The sequence below is a fragment of the Oncorhynchus nerka genome, linkage group LG3, assembly GCF_034236695.1.
Source record: "Oncorhynchus nerka isolate Pitt River linkage group LG3, Oner_Uvic_2.0, whole genome shotgun sequence".
Lineage (NCBI taxonomy): Eukaryota > Metazoa > Chordata > Actinopteri > Salmoniformes > Salmonidae > Oncorhynchus > Oncorhynchus nerka.
Genome location: NC_088398.1, coordinates 75,670,526 through 75,692,051, shown reverse-complemented (window position 1 = coordinate 75,692,051; position 21,526 = coordinate 75,670,526). Strand labels below are relative to the sequence as shown.

The window sequence follows — 21,526 nt, the reverse complement described above, 5'->3', positions numbered from 1 at the left end:
AGAGGAAGCCTCGTTATACACATATAAATAACACCTATACAACCAGAGGAAGCGTCGTTATATACAGATAAATAACACCTCTACAACCAGACTGAAGTCACTGTCAACTCATTGTCTGTTTATTTTCCAATTTCTTGGTTTGCTTTACATGTTACTTTCCTGAGACCCAATGGTAAAGTACACCTCACAAGGTACCATAGTCAAAGACAGCTCAGAATGGACCTCTATCTACTATGAGGAACACCTTCCTTCACATCACAACAACCACCCCAGGACCTAGATATCCAATCCAACCCTTTCCAGAACAACAGCATCCTCCTCACCCACGAGCACGGCGACTACAAGGCCCGTCAACCGCTGCTCCTTCACCTCCTGGATCACAGGCTTCTCGCCGGGCGCTGTGGCCTTGCTCATGACAGTAAGGGCGTTGACGTGCGTGACAGAGCGCACCGTGGCGGCGGTGAGCCAGGGCAGGCCTAACAGAGGGCACATGGCGCCCAGCGTGACGATGAGCAGCAGGTCCAGGTGGAAGCCAGAGCCCTTGACCAGGCGACGCTCCTTCTTGCTGACGATGAGTCTGGGGTGGGGGGAAAGGAAAGTGTAAGGGAGGTATAAATAAACACACACATGCAGAAACACATTTGTGCAAAATCATACACACACAGATATGCGTGCAAAATCACACACACACACACACACACACACACACACACACACATCGTTACACAGAGTATCTGGTTCTGTGCCTGTGATATGAAGATCGTAATTGTGTAACGTCTTTCCTCTTCACTTTACTACAATCTGATTGGTTAATTAAAGAGATGGATCAGATGCCTGTTGGTTAACACTAGAAGTCAAGGATATGTTTTGTACAATTCTACAAAGTCCTCGATAAAAAAAAGTCGGCCTATAGCCTATTTTAGTTTCCGTAACAATAAAAACATGACAGTGTAATCCATTTGATCAACTTTATTTGTATATTTGATAGTAATAGAGTTATAGAAATGAATAAAGTCCAGTTACAGATTCTTTTGAAAAAGTTGAAAAGAAAAAGATAATAATAACTTAACCAGCCAGTTCACAGGTGACATGATTTGCCGTATTCCTAAACAAAAGCACCAGTGCATGAACAAGCGGTTGCGTGGCATGGTCTCTCTGAAGCGGTTGCGTGGCATGGTCTCTCTGAAACGGTTGCATGACTGTCTTGGTATTTTTGGACCATGATAGTTCGTTGGTGATGTAGACACCAAGGAACTTGAAACTATCGACCCACTACAGCCCCAATGTTAATGGGGGCCTGGTCGGCGCACCTTTTCCTGTAGTCCACGATCAGCTCCTTAGTCTTGCTCACATTGAGGGACTAAGTACACACCCCTGAAGGGCCCCAGTGTTAAGGGTCAGCGTCGCAGACATGGTTTTTGCCTACCCTTACCACCTGGGGGCGGTCCTTCACGAAGTCCAGGATCCAGTTGCAGAGGGAGGTGTTTAGTCCCAGAATCCTTAGCTTCGTGGGCACTACGGTGTTGAACGCTGAGCTGTAGTCAATGAACAGCACTCTCACATAGGTGTTCCTTTTGTCCAGGTGAGAAAGGGCAGTGTGGCGAGCGATTGAGATCGCGTCATCTGTGGATCTGTTGTGGCGGTATGAGAATTGGAGTGGGTCCAGGGTGTCCGGGAGGATGTGTTGATGTAAGCCATGACCATCCTTTCAAAGCACTTCATGGCGTGAGTGCCACGGGGCGGTAATAATTTAGGCAGGTTACCTTCGCTTCCTTGGGCACAGGGACTATGGTGGTCTGCTTGAAACATGTAGGTATTACAGACTCGGTCAGGAGAGGTTGAAAATGTCAGTGAAGACACTTGACAGTTGGTCCGCGCATGCTTTGAGAACACATCCCGGTAATCTGTCTGGCCCAGCTGCTTTGTGAATCTTGACCTGTTTAAAGGTTTTGTTCACATCGGCTACCGAGAGTGTTATCACACAGTCATCTAAAACAGCTGGTGCTCTCGTGCATGCTTCAGTGTTGCTTGCCTCAAAGCGAGCATAAAAGGCATTTAGCTCGACTGGTAGGCTCGCGTCACTGGGCAGCTTGCGTCTGGTTTTCCCTTTGTAGTCCGTAATAGTTTTCAAGCCCTGCCTCATCCAACAATCGTCAGAGCCGGTGTAGTAGGATTCAATCTTAATCCTGTATTGACAATTTACTTGTTCGATGGTTTGTCTGAGGACATAGCGGGATTTCTTATAAGCGTCCGGATTAGTCCCCGCTCCTTGAAAGCAGCAGCTCTAGCCTTTAGCACAACACCAACGTCCTACAGCACATTGTCTTGGAGTCTGGCGGAGTGCAGCTGAAGTCGGAAGTTTACATACACTTTAGGTTGGAGTCATTAAAGCTAATTTTTCAACCACTCCACAAACTTCTTGTTAACAAACTATAGTTTTGGCAAGTCGGTTAGGACATCTACTTTGTGCATGACACAGGTAATTTTTCCAACGATTGTTTACAGACCGATTATTTAACTTATAATTCACTGTATTACAATTCCAGTTGGTCAGAAGTTTACATACAAAGTTGACTGTGCCTTTAAACAGCTTGGAAAATTCCAGAAAATGATGTCATGGCTATAGAAGCTTCTGATAGGCTAATTGACATCATTTGAGTCAATTGGAGGTGTACCTGTGGATGTATTTCAAGGCCTACCTTCAAACGCAGTGCCTCTTTGCTTGACATCATGTGAAAATCAAAAGAAATCAGCCAAGACCTCAGAAGTCTGGTTCATCATTGGGAGCAATTTCCAAACACCTGAAGGTACCACGTTCATCTGTACAAACAATAGTACGGAAGTATAAACACCATGGGACCACGCAGCCGTCATACTGCTCATTAAGGATATGCGTTCTGTCTCCTAGAGATGAATGTACTTTGGTGCGAAAAGTGCAAATCAATCCCAGTACAACAGCAAAGCACCTTGTGAAGTTGCTGGAGGAAACAGGTACAAAAATATCTATATCCACAGTAAAAACAAGTCCTATATCGACATAACCGGAATGGCCACTCAGCAAGGAAGAAGCCACTGCTCTAAAACCGCCATATAAAAGCCAGACTTTGGTTTGCAACTGCACATTTTTGGAGAATTGTCCTCTGGTTTGATGAAACAAAAATAAAACTGTTTGGCCATAATGACCATTATGTTTGGAGGAAAAAGGGGGATGCTTGCAAGCCGAAGAACACCATCCCACCCGTGAAGCACGGGGGTGCCAGCAGCTTTGCTGCAGGAGGGACTGGCGCACTTCACAACATCGATGGCAACATGAGGTAGGAAAATGATGTGGATATATTGAAGCGACATCTCAAGACATCAGTCAGGAAGTTAAAGCTTGGTCACAAATGGGTCTTCGAAATGGACAATGACCCCAAGCATACTTCCAAAGTTGTGGCAAAATGGCAAAAGAACAACAAAGTCAAGGTATTGGAGTGGCCATCACAAAGCCCTGACCTCAATCCCATAGAAGATTTGTGTGCAGAACTGAAAAAGTGTGTGCAAGCAAGGAGGTCTTACAATCCTGACTCAGTTACACCAGCTCTGTCAGGAGGAATGGGCCAAAATTCACCGAACTTCTTATGGGAAGCTTGTGGAACATTTGACCCTGTCACGAGTGGCGCTCGGCGGTCGTCATCACCGGCCTATTAGCTGCCACTGATTGTCTTTCCTCCCCCTCCTTGTATGTTTATTGGTAGCACCTGTTTAGGTATGATTAGTTTGTCTTTATTAGACAGCCGGCCCGCCTGGTTGTTGTGCGGGATTATTTCAGTGTAACCTTCGGCTCTGTTGTAGAGGTACGTGTTAGTGCCTGGTCGTGACTTTTCCGTTGTACATTTTCATTCCCTGTGTTTGGGGTCGTTACTATTGTGAGTACCCTGTGGTGCGTTGGTGCAATTAAAGACGCACAGCATTGCACTCTCTGTCTCCTGCGTCTGACTCCACACCCACGACACCCGCAGCATTACAGAATCCCGCACCTAAATCAAATTGAATGGAGTCAGCAGGAGCAGCAGCCAACCCTCTCCCATCGATGGAGGAACGGGTTCTCCACCACACCACCGTTCTCCATCGGATCGGATCCGCGATGGATCAAGTAATGGAGAGAATGGACCGATGGGAGAGGAGTGGTCTCCTCTCTCCACCTTCGGCACCCACGGCCCGGACTCCCCATCACTCGACTCCAGCACCCTCCGTCTGACGCTACCGAGGGCTTATGATGGAGCGCGTCGGGTTGCCAGGGTTTCTGCTTCAGCTGGAGCTATACCTGGCCATCGTTAGACCCACTCCCTCAGGAGCGGAGAGGGTGAGTGTCCTCATCTCCTGCCTCACGGGTCGTGCTCTGGAGTGGGCGAACGCAGTCTGGAATGGCCCAGACTCAGCGCGGGAGCACTACCCAGAGTTTTCCCTCCGCTTCCGTGCCGTGTTTGATCACCCTCTAGACGGCCGAGCGGTGGGAGAACGACTTTTTCATCTCAGGCAGGAGAGGAGGAGCGCCCAGGATTACGCGCTGGAGTTCCGGACCTTGGCAGCCGGATCTGGGTGGAACGACAGGGCCCTTATGGACCACTACAGGTGTAGTCTCCGAGAGGACGTCCGCCGGGAGTTAGCGTGTCGGGACACCACTCTGTCACTGGATCAGCTGATTGACATGTCCATTCGACTGGACAATCTGCTGGCTGCCCGCGGGCGTTCAGAGAGGGTCCTGTGCGTTCCACCACCCAGCCCCTCCGCTCCCATTCCGATGGAGTTGGGAGGGGCTGCGCCGAGGGTACCGGAGGAGGAGGCCTTCCCTGCACCAACTGTGGTCGGAGAGGACACACGTCTGATCGGTGCTGGGGGGGTCCGTCTGGGAGTAGAGATGGCAGGCGGAACGCTTCTCGATCATCCCAGGTGAGTCTGCATCAAACTCACCCAGAACCCCCTGTTGGCCACATGTTTGTCTTAACCTTTTTTCTTCACTTTTTTCCCTCTTCCCAGCATAGGGCGCTAGTCGATTCAGGCGCAGCTGGGAACTTTATGGATCGCGGACTCGCCCTTAAGTTAGGGGTTCCGCTGGTGCCGATAGATTCTCCTTTCCCCGTGCACTCCCTAGATAGCCGGCCATTAGGGTCAGGGATGGTCAGGGAGACCACGGTCCCACTGGACATGGTGACGCAGGGGAATCATAGGGAGCGTATCAGTTTTTTTATTATTGATTCGCCTGCGTTTCCAGTGGTGCTGGGGACTCCCTGGCTGGCCCGGCACAATCCTAAAATTTCGTGGAAACAGGGGGTTCTCCAGGGGTGGTCAGAGGAGTGTTCTGGAAGGTGTTTGGGAGTTTCCATCGGTGCTACGTCGGTGGAGAGTCCAGACCAGGGTTCCACGGTGTGCATTCCCCCCGAGTATGCCGATTTGGCAATCGCTTTCAGTAAAGTGAAAGCGACTAAATTACCACCTTATCGACCGGGAAGGGATTGTACGATAGATCTCCAGGTAGACGCTGCGCTTCCCAAGAGTCACGTGTACCCGCTGTCCCAGGAGGAGACGTTGGCAATGGAGACATATGTCACGGAGTCGCTGGGACAGGGGTACATTCGGCACTCCATTTCACCCGTCTCCTCGAGTTTCATTTTTGTGAGGAAAAAGGAGGGAGGTTTGCGTCCGTGTATTGATTATAGAGGTCTAAACGCCATCACAGTGGGGTATAGTTACCCTCTACCTCTCATCGCTACGGCGGTGGAATCATTCCACGGAGCGCAGTTCTTCACAAAACTGGATCTCAGGAGCGCGTATAGTCTGGTGCGTATTCGGAAGGGAGACGAGTGGAAAACCGCATTTAGTACCACATCAGGCCACTATGAGTACCTCGTCATGCCGTATGGGTTAAAAAAATGCTCCAGCCATTTTTCAATCCTTTGTAGACGAGATTCTCAGGGACCTGTGCGGGCAGGAGTGGTTGTGTATATCGATGACATTCTGATCTACTCGGCCACTTACACCGCGCATGTGTCTCTGGTGCGCAAGGTGCTTGGTAGACTGCTGGAGCATGACCTATACGTCAAGGCTGAGAAATGCGTGTTCTCTAAACGAGCCGTCTCTTTTCTGGGATATCGCATTTCCACCTCGGGGGTAGTGATGGAGGGCGACCGCATTAGGGCCGTGCGTAATTGGCCGACTCCAACCACGGTAAAGGAGGTGCAGCGGTTTTTGGGTTTTGCCAACTACTACCGGAGGTTTATCCGGGTTTTGGCCAGATAGCGGCTCCCATTACCTCACTGCTGAAGGGGGGCCCGGTGCGGTTGCAGTGGTCAGCAGAGGCGAACGGAGCGTTCAACAAGTTGAAGGCGCTGTTCACTGATGCGCCCGTGTTGGCGCATCCGGACCCCTCTCTAGCATTCATAGTGGAGGTGGACGCGTCCGAGGCTGGGGTGGGTGCCGTGCTATCGCAGCGCTCGGGTACGCCACCAAAACTCCGCCCCTGCGCTTTCTTCTCAAGGAAGCTCAGCCCAGCGGAGCGTAACTATGATGTGGGGACCGGGAGTTGCTAGCGGTGGTTAGAGCTCTGAAGGTGTGGAGACACTGGCTTGAGGGGGCTAAGCACCCTTTTCTCATCTGGACCGACCACCAGAACCTGGAGTATATTCGGGCAGCTAGGAGACTTAACCCACGTCAGGCAAGGTGGGCCATATTCTTCACCCGGTTCCGGTTTACTTTGTCTTATAGACCGGGCTCCCAGAACGTAAAGGCTGACGCACTGTCCCGCCTTTACGACATGGAGGATGGGTCCACCGAACCTGCTCCCATCCTTCCCGCCTCAAAGCTGGTAGCACCAGTGGTATGGGAGGTGGACTCGGATATCGAGCGGGCGTTACGGGCTGAACCCGCTCCTCCTCAGTGTCCAGCGGGGCGAAGGTACGTGCCGCTTGGTGTTCGGGACAAGCTGATTCGGTGGGCTCATGTCCTACCCTCCTCGGGTCACCCTGGGGTGACGAGGACAGTGGGAGCCTTCAGGGGAGGTATTGGTGGCCTACTTTGGCTAAGGACGTTAAGGGTTATGTCTCCTCCTGTTCAGTGTGCGCTCAGAGTAAGGCTCCTAGGCACCTTCCTAGAGGGAAGTTACAACCCCTCCCCGTTCCACAGCGGCCATGGTCACATCTGTCCATAGATTTCCTGACCGATCTTCCGCCGTCTCAGGGGAACACCACTGTTCTTGTGATTGTGGATCGGTTCTCTAAGTCCTGCCGTCTCCTCCCGTTGCCCGGTATCCCTACAGCCCTACAGACTGCGGAGGCGTTATTCACCCATGTCTTTCGGCACTACGGGGTGCCGGAGGACATCGTTTCTGATCGGGGCCCCCAATTCACGTCTCGGGTATGGAGAGCGTTCATGGAACGCAGGGGGTCTCTGTCAGCCTGACCTCCGGTTATCACCCCGAGAGTAATGGGCAGGTGGAGAGAGTGAACCAGGAGGTGGGTAGGTTTCTGCGGTCGTATTGCCAGGATCGGCCAGGGGAGTGGGCACGCTACATTCCCTGGGCTGAAATGGCTCAGAACTCACTACGCCACTCCTCTACTAACGTGTCCCCTTTTCAGTGTGTGTTGGGGTACCAGCCGGTCCTGGCACCATGGCATCCGAGCCAGACCGAGGCTCCTGCGGTGGAGGAATGGGTACAGCGCTCCAAGGAGACCTGGAGGGCCGTCCAGGAATCTCTACAACAAGCGAGGGGACAGGGTCTGGCTCTCGACCCGAAACCTACCTCTCCGCTTGCCCTGCCGGAAGCTGGGTCCGCAGTGTGTAGGGCCCTTTAAAGTCCTGAGGAGGATAAACGAGGTGTGTTATCGATTACAACTCCCTTCCTATTATCGTATTAACCCCTCGTTTCATGTGTCTCTCCTCAGGCCGGTGGTAGCTGGTCCCCTGCAGGACAGTGAGGTGCTGGAGGTCCCTCCCCCCCCTCTGGACATCGAGGGGTCCCCGGCGTACACGATCCGGGCCATTCTGGACTCAAGACGCCGGGTGAGGGGCCTGCAGTACCTCGTGGACTGGGAGGGGTACGGCCCGGAGGAGAGGTGCTGGGTACCGGTGGGGACATCTTGGATCCATCCATGTTGAGGGATTTCCATCGCCTCCATCCGGATCGCCCTGCACCTCGTCCTCCGGGGCGACCTCGAGGCCGGTGTCGGCGCGCTGCGGGAGCCGCGCGTCAGGGGGGGGTACTGTCACGAGTGGCGCTCGGCGGTCGTCATCACCGGCCTATTAGCTGCCACTGATTGTCTTTCCTCCCCCTCCTTGTATGTTTATTGGTAGCACCTGTTTAGGTATGATTAGTTTGTCTTTATTAGACAGCCGGCCCGCCTGGTTGTTGTGCGGGATTATTTCAGTGTAACCTTCGGCTCTGTTGTAGAGGTACGTGTTAGTGCCTGGTCGTGACTTTTTCGTTGTACATTTTCATTCCCTGTGTTTGGGGTCGTTACTATTGTGAGTACCCTGTGGTGCGTTGGTGCAATTAAAGACGCACAGCATTGCACTCTCTGTCTCCTGCGTCTGACTCCACACCCACGACACCCGCAGCATTACAGACCCAAGTTAAACAATTTAAAGGCAATGCTACCAAATACTAATTGAATGTATGTAAACTTCTGACCCACTGGGAATGGGATGAAATAAATAAAAGCTGAAATAAATCATTATCTTTACTACTATTCTGACTTTTCACATTCTTAAAATAAAGTGGTGATCCTAACTGACCTAAAACAGGGAATTATTACTGGGATTAAATATCAGGAATTGTGAAAAACTGAGTTTAAATGTATTTGGCTAAGGTGCATGTAAACTTCCGACTTCAACTGTATGCATGAGCCAACCTGTATCCTGATCACAAGCTGATCTAGTCTAACACATCTGACAAGCACCACTATACGGATTGACACTCTTCACTGAACAAAAGTGAACTGTGTTACCGTAGCAACCTGCAACACTTACGAGGTGATCTGTGTCTCCATGAAGATGAGGATGAAGACGAGGAGGGCGGGCACCACCGATGCCCCCATCATCCACGCGGGGAAGGGCTTGAGGTCGCCGAACGGACTGATGAACCAGCCCCGCTTGTCAGGAGACGTGACCGAGAAACCAGACGGTACATTCAGCTTCTGTAAAACCCCAAGCAACAGAAACAGGACCGAGGAAGTACAGGAGGAAGTACAGGAGAGTTGGTTGTGAGAGACGTTATTTAAATATTCAATGTGTTAGTGGTGTGTGAGATAGGGCGTGTAGTTATCAGGGATGGAGGGTAGCCTTTAGATATTTGTACGGATAGATGTAGGAGTTAGTTGTCATGGTTACCTGGGTATATGTGTCGGGGACAGAGTAACTCAACAGTACAGAGAACAGGATGGAGATGGGGATGCCAAAGTCTCCGATGATTCTTCTGGCCTGGGGGGGATCACATGATAAAATTGAATTCTTCAGATCATATAGGCCTAAAATAGGAAATTCATACTGCATCCATGACACTTCAAGTTTTTTGTGATCAAATTGTTATTGTAATTTGTAAGACAGATACACATAGACAAAAACTTGGACATGAGCCCATGGACAACATACGAGGGGTTTCTGAGAAAATGGCTGCGATAGGTTACCTTCCCGCCCAGGAATCGACTGTTGCGCAATTTCCTAAGGAAGTAGGCCACAAAGAAGGTACCAAGCATGAGGATGAAAGACATCAGGGCCGTGTTGGGTTGGTTTAGGATGGGGCCATGGGGGTCTGTGGGGTTGGTGAACTCCATGCCGGGAAGGCCAAAGGCAGGCGGGTAGCTTCTCATCAGAGGATGCTCCTGGAATACCTGTAAAAAGGACAAAATATCCATGTCACAGTCAAATGGACGGATCCCATGCAACCAGCTGGGACTTACCATAAAATGATTTATTTTAATTTCCGTCAATATTATATACCAAATACCACATCTGGTCAATTTTATCTATTCTATTCTTTTCCAAAGAACAACGAAGTTACAGCCCTTTAGACTGTCGTCATGTAAAACATTGTCTACTGGTTGTACCTTGATGAGCTTGGAGAAGGTCTCGTAGATGAAGATGAGTGAGATGAGGAAGGCAAATATTTCCTGGGTGAAGGGTGAGATGTATTTAACCAAGAAGCTTCCCTCGGCCGCCACTATCAACAGCACTATGAAGACGAGCCAGAAGCCGACCCACACCCGGCCCGTCAGGTACTCAAAGCCCTGGGCCTGGCAGAACTGAGGGTGGAAAATGAGAGAGGGAGGGTTAAATAGATGTTTAACCTTTTACTGCAGAGGGCTAAATCAGGGTTACACAGAGTGTTTGTTGGTAGTCTTAAACAAATCTACTTTGAAACAAAAGTATACACCTCACACACATGCATTTCGCCTTAGAATAAAGAAGACACATGTACCACGTCAGATATAGGGTTGAAATGTTTTACATTTGCATCCCAAAATTACACTTTACATACATCACAGAAGACTGAAATATAACAAAACCGTTTGACATAGAAACACTTTTCAGCGGGAAAAAACAAATAATGTATATTACTTCTGAAAAAAAGTATAACATTCCACCCATGAGGCCACTAGGTCATTTGACTGCAGGAGAGGCTATTAGGCTCAGAATAGGAGAAAATAGGCTTTCAAATGGAACATGAACTTTCCTAACGTTGTCATGACAATTTTTTTAATGCATAAAATAACTGTGATTTTTGGATGGATTATAATCTACCATCGCCATGCTGTAAATATGTTTTTGTTCAGGCACCTTGTAGAAGGCCTCCTCAAACACCAGCAGGGGTCCTGAGAAGCCGATGATGAGGAGGGGCTGTCCGGCCATCAGAGAGAAAAGTACCCCCAGGGTCGCTGTGGAGATGATGAGCTCCGACACTCCCATCATGCCCTCTGTTTTCTCTCCTGTTTAAATGGAAAGGCAGAAGGATATTGACTGACAGTTTTAAACTTCCTCTCATTCAGTAACAGCTACTTTCTACTTAATGAGAACACTACAGTATCAATGAATGAATCTGTGTCTAAAACCTACAGTGACATGTACAGTAGAGATACAAGGAAATGGAGTTGCCCAGCTAGCTAGGTCGTCACAACATTTTTTTCCAATTTGTGGATCTATCAAGCTAGCTGGTTATTTAGCTAGCTAGCTCTTTATGGAGTACACATTCTCTTAGGACAGATAGCAAACATGTCATTGTTTGCTCTGACAAGTCAGTCAATCACATTCTTGAGGTAGAAGAAAAACAATTATTGTGGGCATGAGCCCCCATGCTCTCTTACCCAGCAGCCCTCCAAAGGTGATTGTGGGTGAGAGGGCGGCGAAGTAGATGAAAATGACAGCGGCGATGCACTGTGAGTCCAAGGCGTCCTTTATGTCGCTGGCGTAGCGCGGGTAGCGCCGCCTGATGTCATGGATGAGGCCTCCGAAGGGGATGCCCGACCTCTTCATGGGGTCCACCTCCTGGTCCTCCTCCTCTTCCTGCTCATCCTGGCTCACCTCTGGTTTGGACGGACAGACAGACACACACAGACAGACTTGCACATTCATTCATTCTACTTGCACATTCATCTTCTGCACATCTATTTAATTGCTAAATTGTAATTATTTCACCACTATGGCCTTTATTTCCTTACCTCCCTAATCTTACCTCATTTGCACACACTGTATATAGACTTTCCTATTGTGTTATTGACTGTACGTTTGTTTATCCCATGTGTAACTCTGTGTTGTTTGTGTTGCACTGCTTTGCTTTATCTTGGCCAGGTCGCAGTTGTAAATGAGAACTTGTTCTCAACTGGCCTACCTGGTTAAATAAAGGTGAAATAAATAAAATAAAATAAAAAAGACAGACAGACAGACAGACAGACAGACAGACAGACAGACAGACAGACAGACAGACAGACAGACAGACAGACAGACAGACAGACAGACAGACAGACAGACAGAGAATCCCAGGCATTCTGTCTATCTAGTCCTGGGACCCTAAATGGGTACATATGTGCTTCACACATCAGCTGAATAAACTAATGGTCTTAGAACATATACCCTTATTGTTATATAAGGACTGTATGAATACAAAAAAATACAACAAAAAAGTAATTAAATCAATCAATCAAAGACATTATAATCACCTTTGGTCTCCTGGTCTGTCCAGGGGGTGGTGTGGGTCTTGATGTTCTCTCTCTCCTTCCTCTTGCGCAGCATCTGTTTCTGGAAGGAGGCCACTGTCTTCAGCAGGTCCTTTCCCTCCACGTCTGACGGGGGGATGACGATGCTGCAGTCCAGGAACTCATTAATGCCATTCAGCAGGTCCTGCCGGTCGTCCGCAAAATAGGCCACCTCGTGGAAGTTCTGGGGAGGTTTTTAAAGAGATGGGCAATGGTCTGTAAGATCTTGAAGAGCTGATGCCCTGACCCAGATTTAGCCTAGTTCTTGACTTAGAAGCACTTTCAATGGAGGTTGATTACTGATGATTTTTCTGTCCAGGACTAGTTTTAATCTGACTCCGGGAAACCAGCCCTGAATGGAAGTACTATTGGTACCATTTACAGCTCAGAGGAATTAGGGAAAAAGTTGTGTGACATTTTTTGTTGTTGTTCAGGTTGGCTACCTTGTCAGACATGAGGGTGGAGAAGGAGCGTCCAATCTCATGGTAGTCCATGTTGGACTGAGCGGGTCCAAGCAGTGTAAAGAGGAAACGAACCGGCACCGGCACCTCCAGGACCGACTCCAGCAGGACCGCCTCACTCAGCCTGATGAAGGCCATGGCTGGCTGCTCCAGGAAATCCACGCAACCTGAGGAATGACACACAGTGGAGGATCTCTGGGACCAATGCTTGTGCTGATGGGTGATGGCTAACAAAGCATGGACTGGATATATACAACGTGTGATTCCAGGGCAGCTATTTTGTATGAGAAATCACATTTGCCATCACTGTCAGGGGAGAGGTGAGTTGTGCCAGCTAGAAATTATATGAATTGGTATACAGGGTTCATCCCAGATTTTTTGAACAAGGTGGTACTGCTGAGTACGGCAGGGGGCGGAGCATGGGGTGGGGGGCGGTGTCTAGAGCGATTCAGATAATTATTTATTTTTTAACACCTGTAACTGCCATTTCCTGCAATCTAGAGCAAAACATTTTGTTACTATATTAAGGTATGGTGCATGGCCTTAAATGATAACAAATAAAGTAAAAAAATATATAATATATAAAAAAATATATATATATATATATATTTGACATAGTGGCACAGCCAGTCCACAAGGTGACGCAGCACCATGCTTGCATTCTTTGGAGAGAACCCTGGTACACAACGCCTTAGGCCTATGTCGTGAACGGAAAAAGTCAATATTTACAAATGTAGCCTGGAAATACATGTACATCCAAAACGCACGCACACGAAACATACATTCATACAAACACACACACACACACACACGAAACATACATTCATACAAACACACACACACGCACACGAAACATACATTCATACAAACACACACACACTCCTGCACAGATGCTTGCACATAGGCACCCGCACCATCACCCACACAATCCTTAAGCTTACCCACTAAGACCACGGTTGCTTCTGCGTCCTTGGGAATCTTGGCTAGGAGTTTTGTGTGTTTGGTAACCTGTTGTTGGAGAGCCATCGGCAGGGGGGGATGGAGTGATTTCTGATGTGATAAACCAGACAAGCGTTAACAGGTGGGTGAAAGATAAACATTAACATGTCATGTTAAGCCTGTGTGCTAACACAAGCTTTTACCAGACATTCACAGCACATGCACAGGCTCTTTCCTCAGTTGGTCCAAAGCTCACAAGTCCAAAGCTCACAAGCCTACATTTGTCAATTTTACAGACTGTTATGAACCTCGAACAGTCGAACAGTAAAACAGTCAAACGGTGATTATCAGTGTTTAATGAGCATACACCAGGGTCAGCTAGATGCCAGTTTTTGGGGTCCCCACAAAGTTTTTTGTCATAAACAAGACTGTAAAATCACTGTAAAATCCCCAAGAATTCAGCAAAAAATATATATATATATATATTATTTCGGAAATGTTATCCCAACTATTCCCACAATAAACAAAGAAACATACATGATCATGTCTCAATGTAATCAAGCTATGAATTTATTGTTAATTTCAAATACAATCTCTTTTTGAGCTTAGTTGTGATCAATTTGCAGAGGACAAAATATATATATATTATATTTCGGCCCCCTGACCATCCACTCCGACAAAGATCGACCCGCGGCTGAATCTAGTTGTCTACCCCCGACATACAGAAATCGACAAAGTGACAAAGGTACGAAATGTTAAAATCCCTGTTAAACGTTTTTAATACGACTGGAGTTATTGATTTTTATGAGTTGTTTTAAATTGTCCAATGTTTCAAGCCACGGGGAACATTACAGTTTCACAGTCAATAAGTTTTAACACCTCTGTAAGCTGACTAAGAACCTAATTCGCCACAGTCAAGAAGTTTTAACAAAGAGCACCTCTGTAAGCTGACTAAGAACCTAATTCGCCACAGTCAAGAAGTTTTAACAAAGAGCACCTCTGTAAGCTGACTAAGAACCTAATTCGCCACATGTGGAGAGGCTAATAGGAACTTTCTTTCTGTTTCCAATTCCAAGACCTATCTGTGTTTCTCGGTTTCCCACCTTGGCTGCATTACTGTCCTAGCCGTATATATCTGATGTTTTACTACACTCGATAATGCTCTCAAACTCAACTCTGGACCTCAAAGCCAGTTCCACTGCTTTTTAAAATTGTTTCCCTCTAATCAGGGACATATTTAGACTTGGGACACCATGTGGGTGTACTTAATGTTCAGGTAGAAGATAAAACCAGCAGGCTGCGGACCTCGTAGGGTCAGGGTTGAATACCCCTGACCTAATGTATGTTATAGACAGGTGTGTATAATGGGGTCAAAATAGAATACAATATGACATTTCAAGGTGGAATTTTTGTAATATCCTCCTAGTCTCAGTACTTGTAATCATCTACTCAGATGACTCCTCTACTGTTTTCAGAGGAATTGGACAAGGCTATTGAGCCAAGAAGCAGTGTCGTCTGTCCACCTGAAGGACGATTCAGGCGTGTGACTCAGATGCAGACACAAATATAAAATGATAATCGTCTCCGCAACTCTAACTGTACTGGAGCACAACTTTAAACATCCATCTCCACCCCAGCCTGATGATTAAGATGAAGAGCTACTGGGTTCTATTCAATCTGTATAATGGAAGTTCAGCGTTACAGCTGTGATTGGCTGGTTAATGCTGCCTAGGTCAGCTCATTCTGAAATTACCTTGACATTTCTATCGCACAATCTGTAACGCTTCAGTGATTCAGATGAATTAGAGCCCTTAGATGACTTTATTGGTCAATTGCACACAAGGTCTAATTGAAATTTGACTTCTGCTTTTAAACCAATACTTCCAAAAAACACACCTACATTTTTACCCTTTATTTAACTAGGCAAGTCAGTTAAGAACCAATTCTCATTTTCAATGATGGCCTAGGAACAGTGGGTTAACTGCCTTGTTCAGGGGCAGAATGACAGATTTTGTACCTTGTCAGCTCAGGGATTTGATCTTGCAACCTTTTGGTTGCTAGTCCACCACTCTAACCACTAGGCTACACTGCCGCCCAACATACTGCATGGTCGGAACTAGAAGCACAAGCATTTCGCTACACTCGCATTAACATCTGCTAACCATGTGTAAGTGACCAATACAATTTGATTTGATATACAGGTTTTGGAGAGGTGCGTGGAGCTGCCACACTGGGCACACTAACCACTAGGCTGCCTGACTAACCACTAGGCTGCCTGTCTAACCACTAGGCTGCCTGTCTAACCACTAGGCTGCCTGTCTAACCACTAGGCTGCCTGTCTAACCACTAGGCTGCCTGTCTAACCACTAGGCTGCCTGTCTAACCACTAGGCTGCCTGCTGGACTAAATGAAACAAAGAGCAACATTCTTCCTAAGCAGCACCCAAGCAGCCTCCAAGCAGCAGCCAAGCAGCCTCCAAGCAGCCGCCAAGCAGCCGCCAAGCAGCCGCCAAGCAGCCTCTAAGCAGCCTTTAAGCAGCCCCCAAGCAGCCTCCAAGCAGCCTCCAAGCAGCACCCAAGCAGCACCCAAGCAGCACCCAAGCAGCTTCAAGCAGCATCCATCTCCACTCCAGCCTATAGATGTGCACTAAACTAAACAGACAAGCTCACAAACACATCTCTGCTCTGCTGCTTCTTTTCGTGGTGGAGGGCCTCTGTAGGATCTTCAGCCACTAGGGGCACCGTGGTGTCGGGAACGTGGTTGTGGTTGCGTTGGAAGCTGCCGTGAAGGCTTTTAGTAGAGTGGTTGCGGTGGAAAAGGCCCTCCTTTTCGTCGTTGGGGTGGCTGGAAGCAGGAGATACAGGAGGCTGTATTACATTAACAGCGTGGGGCTGGGAGAGGGACACAATGCAATCGGATTGGAACTTCATGAAGGTTGTTATACTATATAATGTGTTCCTTCAATAAGTTGGTGAGTGGCTGATACTTTATACAGACAGAAAGGAAACAGAAAGGGAACAATCCTCCATACATACTGTCCAACAGCTCTTTCAGCATATGGGCTCCACTGGGTTGTAATGGGTGTGTCCCTGTTAACAAAGACACTGCAGTGTGTGTGTGTGTGTGTGTGTGTGTGTGTGTGTGTGTGTGTGTGAGAACATGCCCCTCACAACACACAGACAGTTTGATCACACTCCCGCTCCAACCCAAAGGTGACATCACCACCATCATTAGGTCCGTTTGCTCTCGTTACCCGCCTCCCGAGTTGGACACAAAAGCGCAACAAAACAAAGGAACAAGGTGTGACACCACACCGGATTGTACTCAGGCAGCGCCCAGACTGAGTAAGCCATGAGCTAAATTCTACAGCCACCTTGATGTCTTTCTTTCCACATCATCAATTCCTATGTTGAACTGGCTCAGCCAATTAGACAGCTTTTTCCCCATGGAAAGCAGCTGGTAACATGGTGGGAAACGTGGCCGAAAGGTTTCAACTGATGGGGTGTGTGTGACGAGGCCTGGTGGCGTGGGTGTTGATCGCCGTCTGTTATGTGTGTAATGTGTGTGTGTCCTGCACATACAGTGAATCTCTCTGAACAGTTGACAGAGGTGCCACCTGGCCCAGTTTGCTCTATGGTTGGTGACAGACTGTCAGGTGACTTGTCACTGACCCTTGGTGTGACATGGCGTACAGGGAGGTTGGCATCATAAGATAGGGACTAGGCAGGTGCTACTTCTGGGATGAAGCCAGAATACCTTGACAATGTATGGACTTAATACAACTGAAACCATATTTGTCCTCAAGCTTTACTATCACAACTAGAAAAAGGACTTTGATTTTCATAAGAGACACTGTTGACGCCATTTCCCTATTGTCCCTTCTGACAGACTCTGAAATTAGGTGATTGTAACCTATTCCAATCCAAATGCTCTGTAGCAATAGGTCGAAAAGAACACACTAATACAACACAACGATCGATCTCAGACACTGGCCCTAAAAGGCCTAGAGTTATCCATCCGATCATCCAAAAGGCATATCATTAAAAGAAAAATGGATGATTGCTTGAAGCAAACCCCAGGAACACACCACAACAGTAGTCAGAAAACTATGACTGTTGAGTCTCCGTAAAACATTCATGATCCACCACAGAGGAACTGGAGACACCATGTTAAATTAATACTGTTGATGGACAAACATGGTACCATTCAGTCCTCTTCTTCACTGGAGGGCTTGGGGACAGAGCTGGGACCAAGCTGGGCCTAGGGACCAAGCTGGGTCTAGGGACCAAGCTGGGCCTAGGGACCAAGCTGGGCCTAGGGACCAAGCTGGGTCTAGGGATCAATCTGGGCCTAGGGACCAAGCTGGGCCTAGGGACCAAGCTGGGTCTAGGGATCAATCTGGGCTTAGCAAAAACTGAATCTGAGGTCAGGAGACCGATAGAAGGGAGGGTTCACACATATTGAAAAGGTGTGTTTGCACGTGTATATATTTAGATGCATTGATGCCCCATAGGCCTGTGCACAAACATAAGGCAACTTTTGGGGTTGTACTGAACTGTGGAAAAACCCCACATTGAAGACAACAAAATACACATAGAGAAAGTCTTCCTTTATGTGTTCATCCTGCTCTGCCCTCAGCCTAATTACATTTGACTGCTGATATTCATTAAGCCTTTTTTCTCCATGATACTGTATAATTCCGGTTGAAATCTATCATGTGCCACCAACGCAGCAGCTCTGTTAGGGCAAATGGTAATGAACTCTAGATCAATAGATAGATAAACCAATGGAGGTTGGGAGGTGAGGGTTGGCATCGGGGTGATACTCTTTTGTATTTTCATGTAGTACAGAAATGACTTCTATTTGAATGACTTAAAACTCTGCAGTAGCTTATTTCACTGGGGAAGTCACATTGAGATTGACATCTCTTTGTCAAGTGAGATTTCTTTTTTTTTTAACAAATGTTTTATCTGTCTTATGCAACAATCTCTGCTATCTACTGTTAATCTCCTGGTTTGAGGTCCAACATCACTTACTACAACCCCTGTAGATGTGGCCTCTCAATGGCAATCTATTCCCTAAAATGTCCACTACTGTTGACCAGAACCACAGATCCTATGGGCTTTGGTAAACAGTAGGGCAGGAAAAAACTTTGTTTCATTTTTTCCCCTTTAGTTTATTTAGTAAATATTTTCTTAACTCAATTTCTTCAACTGTATTGTGGGTTAAGGGCTTGTTAGTTAACATTTCACGGTCAGGTCTACTACACCTGTTGTATTCGGCGCATGTGACAAATAAAGTTTGATTTGATTTGAAAAGTAAGACACTACATAGGGAACAGGGTGCCGTTTGGAAAACAGCCCTGAACTTCCTCTCTCTGATTGACATCTGATTAAGATGATACACGTTCTTGACAGCATGTATATTAACGGGTGTGTAATCTTAACGTCCTCTGAGCTAAAGCCTGGGTAGATGACCACTCACTGGTGTTTGAGCAGCAGGGCACGGAGCACGTTGGCCCGGTCCTCCGCTCTGATCTGGTCTGAGATGATCATGGTCTCTACCACCAGGTTGGCAATGCCAGGCAGAGTGGTCTGCTCCAGGTCCAACAGGACCACACCTTAGGGTGGCATAGAGGGGGGAGACAAGGTTTTATGACTGGGTGTGTATGTGTGTATATATATATCTGTATGTGTGTGTGTGTGTGTGTATATATCTGTGTGTGTGTGTGTGTATCTGTGTTAGTGTGTGTGTGTGTGTGTGTGTGTGTGTGTGTGGGGGTATATCTGTGTGTGTGTGTGTTTATATATCTGTGTGTGTGTGTGTATATATATCTGTGTGTGTGTGTGTGGGGGGGGGTATATCTGTGTGTGTGTGTGTTTATATATCTGTGTGTGTGTGTGTATATATATCTGTGTGTGTGTGTGTGAGGGGGGGTGTGTGTGTGTGTGTGTGTATCTGTGTGTGTGTGTGTTACCATGTGTGATGGTCCTGCGAAGCTCCAGCAGGCTGCGGAAGGAGAGTGAAGCCACATGGGGTTTTCCCCAGCGGTCTGTCTCCTCCTCCACGTCCTCCTCAAACTTGATCCAACGAGCCGTCTCCTTCCAGCGCATCTTCTGATTCTTATCCACTATCAGCTCGTTGAGCTCCACAAACACCTACAGGTACCAAACAGACAACTAGTTATCCATAACTTCACCTACAGGTATCACACAGACAACTAGTTATCCATGACTTCACCTACAGGTACCAAACAGACAACTAGTTATCCATAACTTCACCTACAGGTACCACACAGACAACTAGTTATCCATAACCTCACCTACAGGTATCACACAGACAACTAGTTATCCATAACTTCACCTACAGGTACCACACAGACAACTGGTTATCCATAACTTCACCTACAGGTACCAAACAGACAACTGGTTATCCATAACTTCACCTACAGGTACCAAACAGACAACTAGTTATCCATGACTTCACCTACAGGTACCAAACAGACAACTGGTTATCCATAACTTCACCTACAGGTATCACACAGACAACTAGTTATCCATAACTTTACCTACAGGTACCAAACAGACAACTAGTTATCCATGACTTCACCTACAAGTACCAAACAGACAACTAGTTATGCATAACTTCAAAAACCGGTACCAAACAGACAACATAACTTCAGTAGGTCCTATGATTGAGTGTCGTCTGGCCCAGGATTGTGAAGGTGAACGGAAAGGCACTGGAGCAACGAACCACCCTTGCTGTCTCTGCCTGGCCGTTTCCCCTCTCTCCATTGGGATTCTCTGTCTCTAACCCTATGGCTGACTGGTGCTCTTCCATCCCGTCCTTCCATCCCGTCCCTAGGAGGGGTGCGTCACTTGAGTGGGTTGAGTCACTGACGTGATCTTCCTGTCCGGGTTGGCGCACCCCCTTGGGTTGTGCTGTGGGGGAGATCTTCGTGGGCTATACTCGGCCTTATCTCAGGATGGTATAAGTTAGTGGTTGAAGATGTCCCTCTAGTGGTGTGGGGGCTGTGCTTTGGCAAAGTGGGTGGGGTTATATCCTGCCTGTTTGGCCCTGTCCGGGGGTATCATCGGACAGGGCCACAGTGTCTCCTAACCCCTCCTGTCTCAGCCTCCAGTATTCATGCTGCAATAGTTTGTGTCGGGGGTCTAGGTTTCTTCCTAGGTTCTGGCCTTTTCCAGGGAGTTTTTCCTAGCCACACCTGCATTGCTTGCAGTTTGGTATTTTTTAGGCTGGGTTTCTGTACAGCACATTGTGACATCAGCTGAGGTAAGAATGGCTTTATAAATACATTTGATTTAGTTATCAATAACTTCACCTACAGGTACCAAACAGACAACTAGTTATTCATAACTTCACCTACATTCACCTACTTCTCATACAGTCTAAAAATAAATCTCCTAAGCTCATGACTGAGGGCTTAGACCTATGTCATGACTGAGGGCTTAGACCCTATGTCATGACTCCAACAGGAGATTCTGGCAACACGCGTCCTTACTGTAAAGTCCCCTGGCTTTAGAGCTGCTTAATCTTTAGTAAAAACAATACTAGGAAGATTGTGTGTTATTAATTATCTTATACATCCAATCAATCAATTTATCAATTAACCAATCAACAACTAGTCTGATGTCTCACCTCATGGGTCTTCTTGTCAGCCACCCTCTTCTTCCTCTTCAGGCTGGACTGGGACAGAGAGCTTTTGCTGTTCTGAGTGAGCTGGCATCGAGACGACTTCTTCACCAGATGACGCCTCATCCCAGGGTTGTCCTCGAATCGGTGACCTTAAAGCAACACAACAGAAGCTATTGTTAATGACACAGAGGTCAGTTGCAGAAAAGGTCAACTGTGTTCACTCAAAGGCCTATGATAGTACACACTCAG

At 47.5% G+C, this 21,526-nt stretch overlaps 1 protein-coding gene across 3 annotated transcripts in view; it reads right to left on the bottom strand.

Moving 5' to 3' along the window:
- The window catches only part of LOC115113475 (anion exchange protein 3-like), a 136,025-nt gene that overhangs the window by 19,632 nt on the left and 94,867 nt on the right, over positions 1-21,526 (bottom strand). For all 3 annotated transcript variants that reach the window (XM_065015908.1, XM_029641200.2, XM_029641179.2), the window contains 14 exons: positions 21,281-21,426; positions 19,599-19,779; positions 19,106-19,241; positions 16,291-16,465; positions 13,624-13,732; positions 12,665-12,849; positions 12,186-12,405; positions 11,334-11,552; positions 10,810-10,958; positions 10,080-10,274; positions 9,660-9,863; positions 9,364-9,453; positions 9,004-9,170; positions 324-577 (listed from right to left, as the gene is read on the bottom strand). In XM_065015908.1, coding sequence (XP_064871980.1) covers positions 324-577; positions 9,004-9,170; positions 9,364-9,453; positions 9,660-9,863; positions 10,080-10,274; positions 10,810-10,958; positions 11,334-11,552; positions 12,186-12,405; positions 12,665-12,849; positions 13,624-13,732; positions 16,291-16,465; positions 19,106-19,241; positions 19,599-19,779; positions 21,281-21,426 — 2,430 coding nt within the window. The remainder of the gene's footprint in view (positions 1-323; positions 578-9,003; positions 9,171-9,363; positions 9,454-9,659; positions 9,864-10,079; positions 10,275-10,809; positions 10,959-11,333; positions 11,553-12,185; positions 12,406-12,664; positions 12,850-13,623; positions 13,733-16,290; positions 16,466-19,105; positions 19,242-19,598; positions 19,780-21,280; positions 21,427-21,526) is intronic.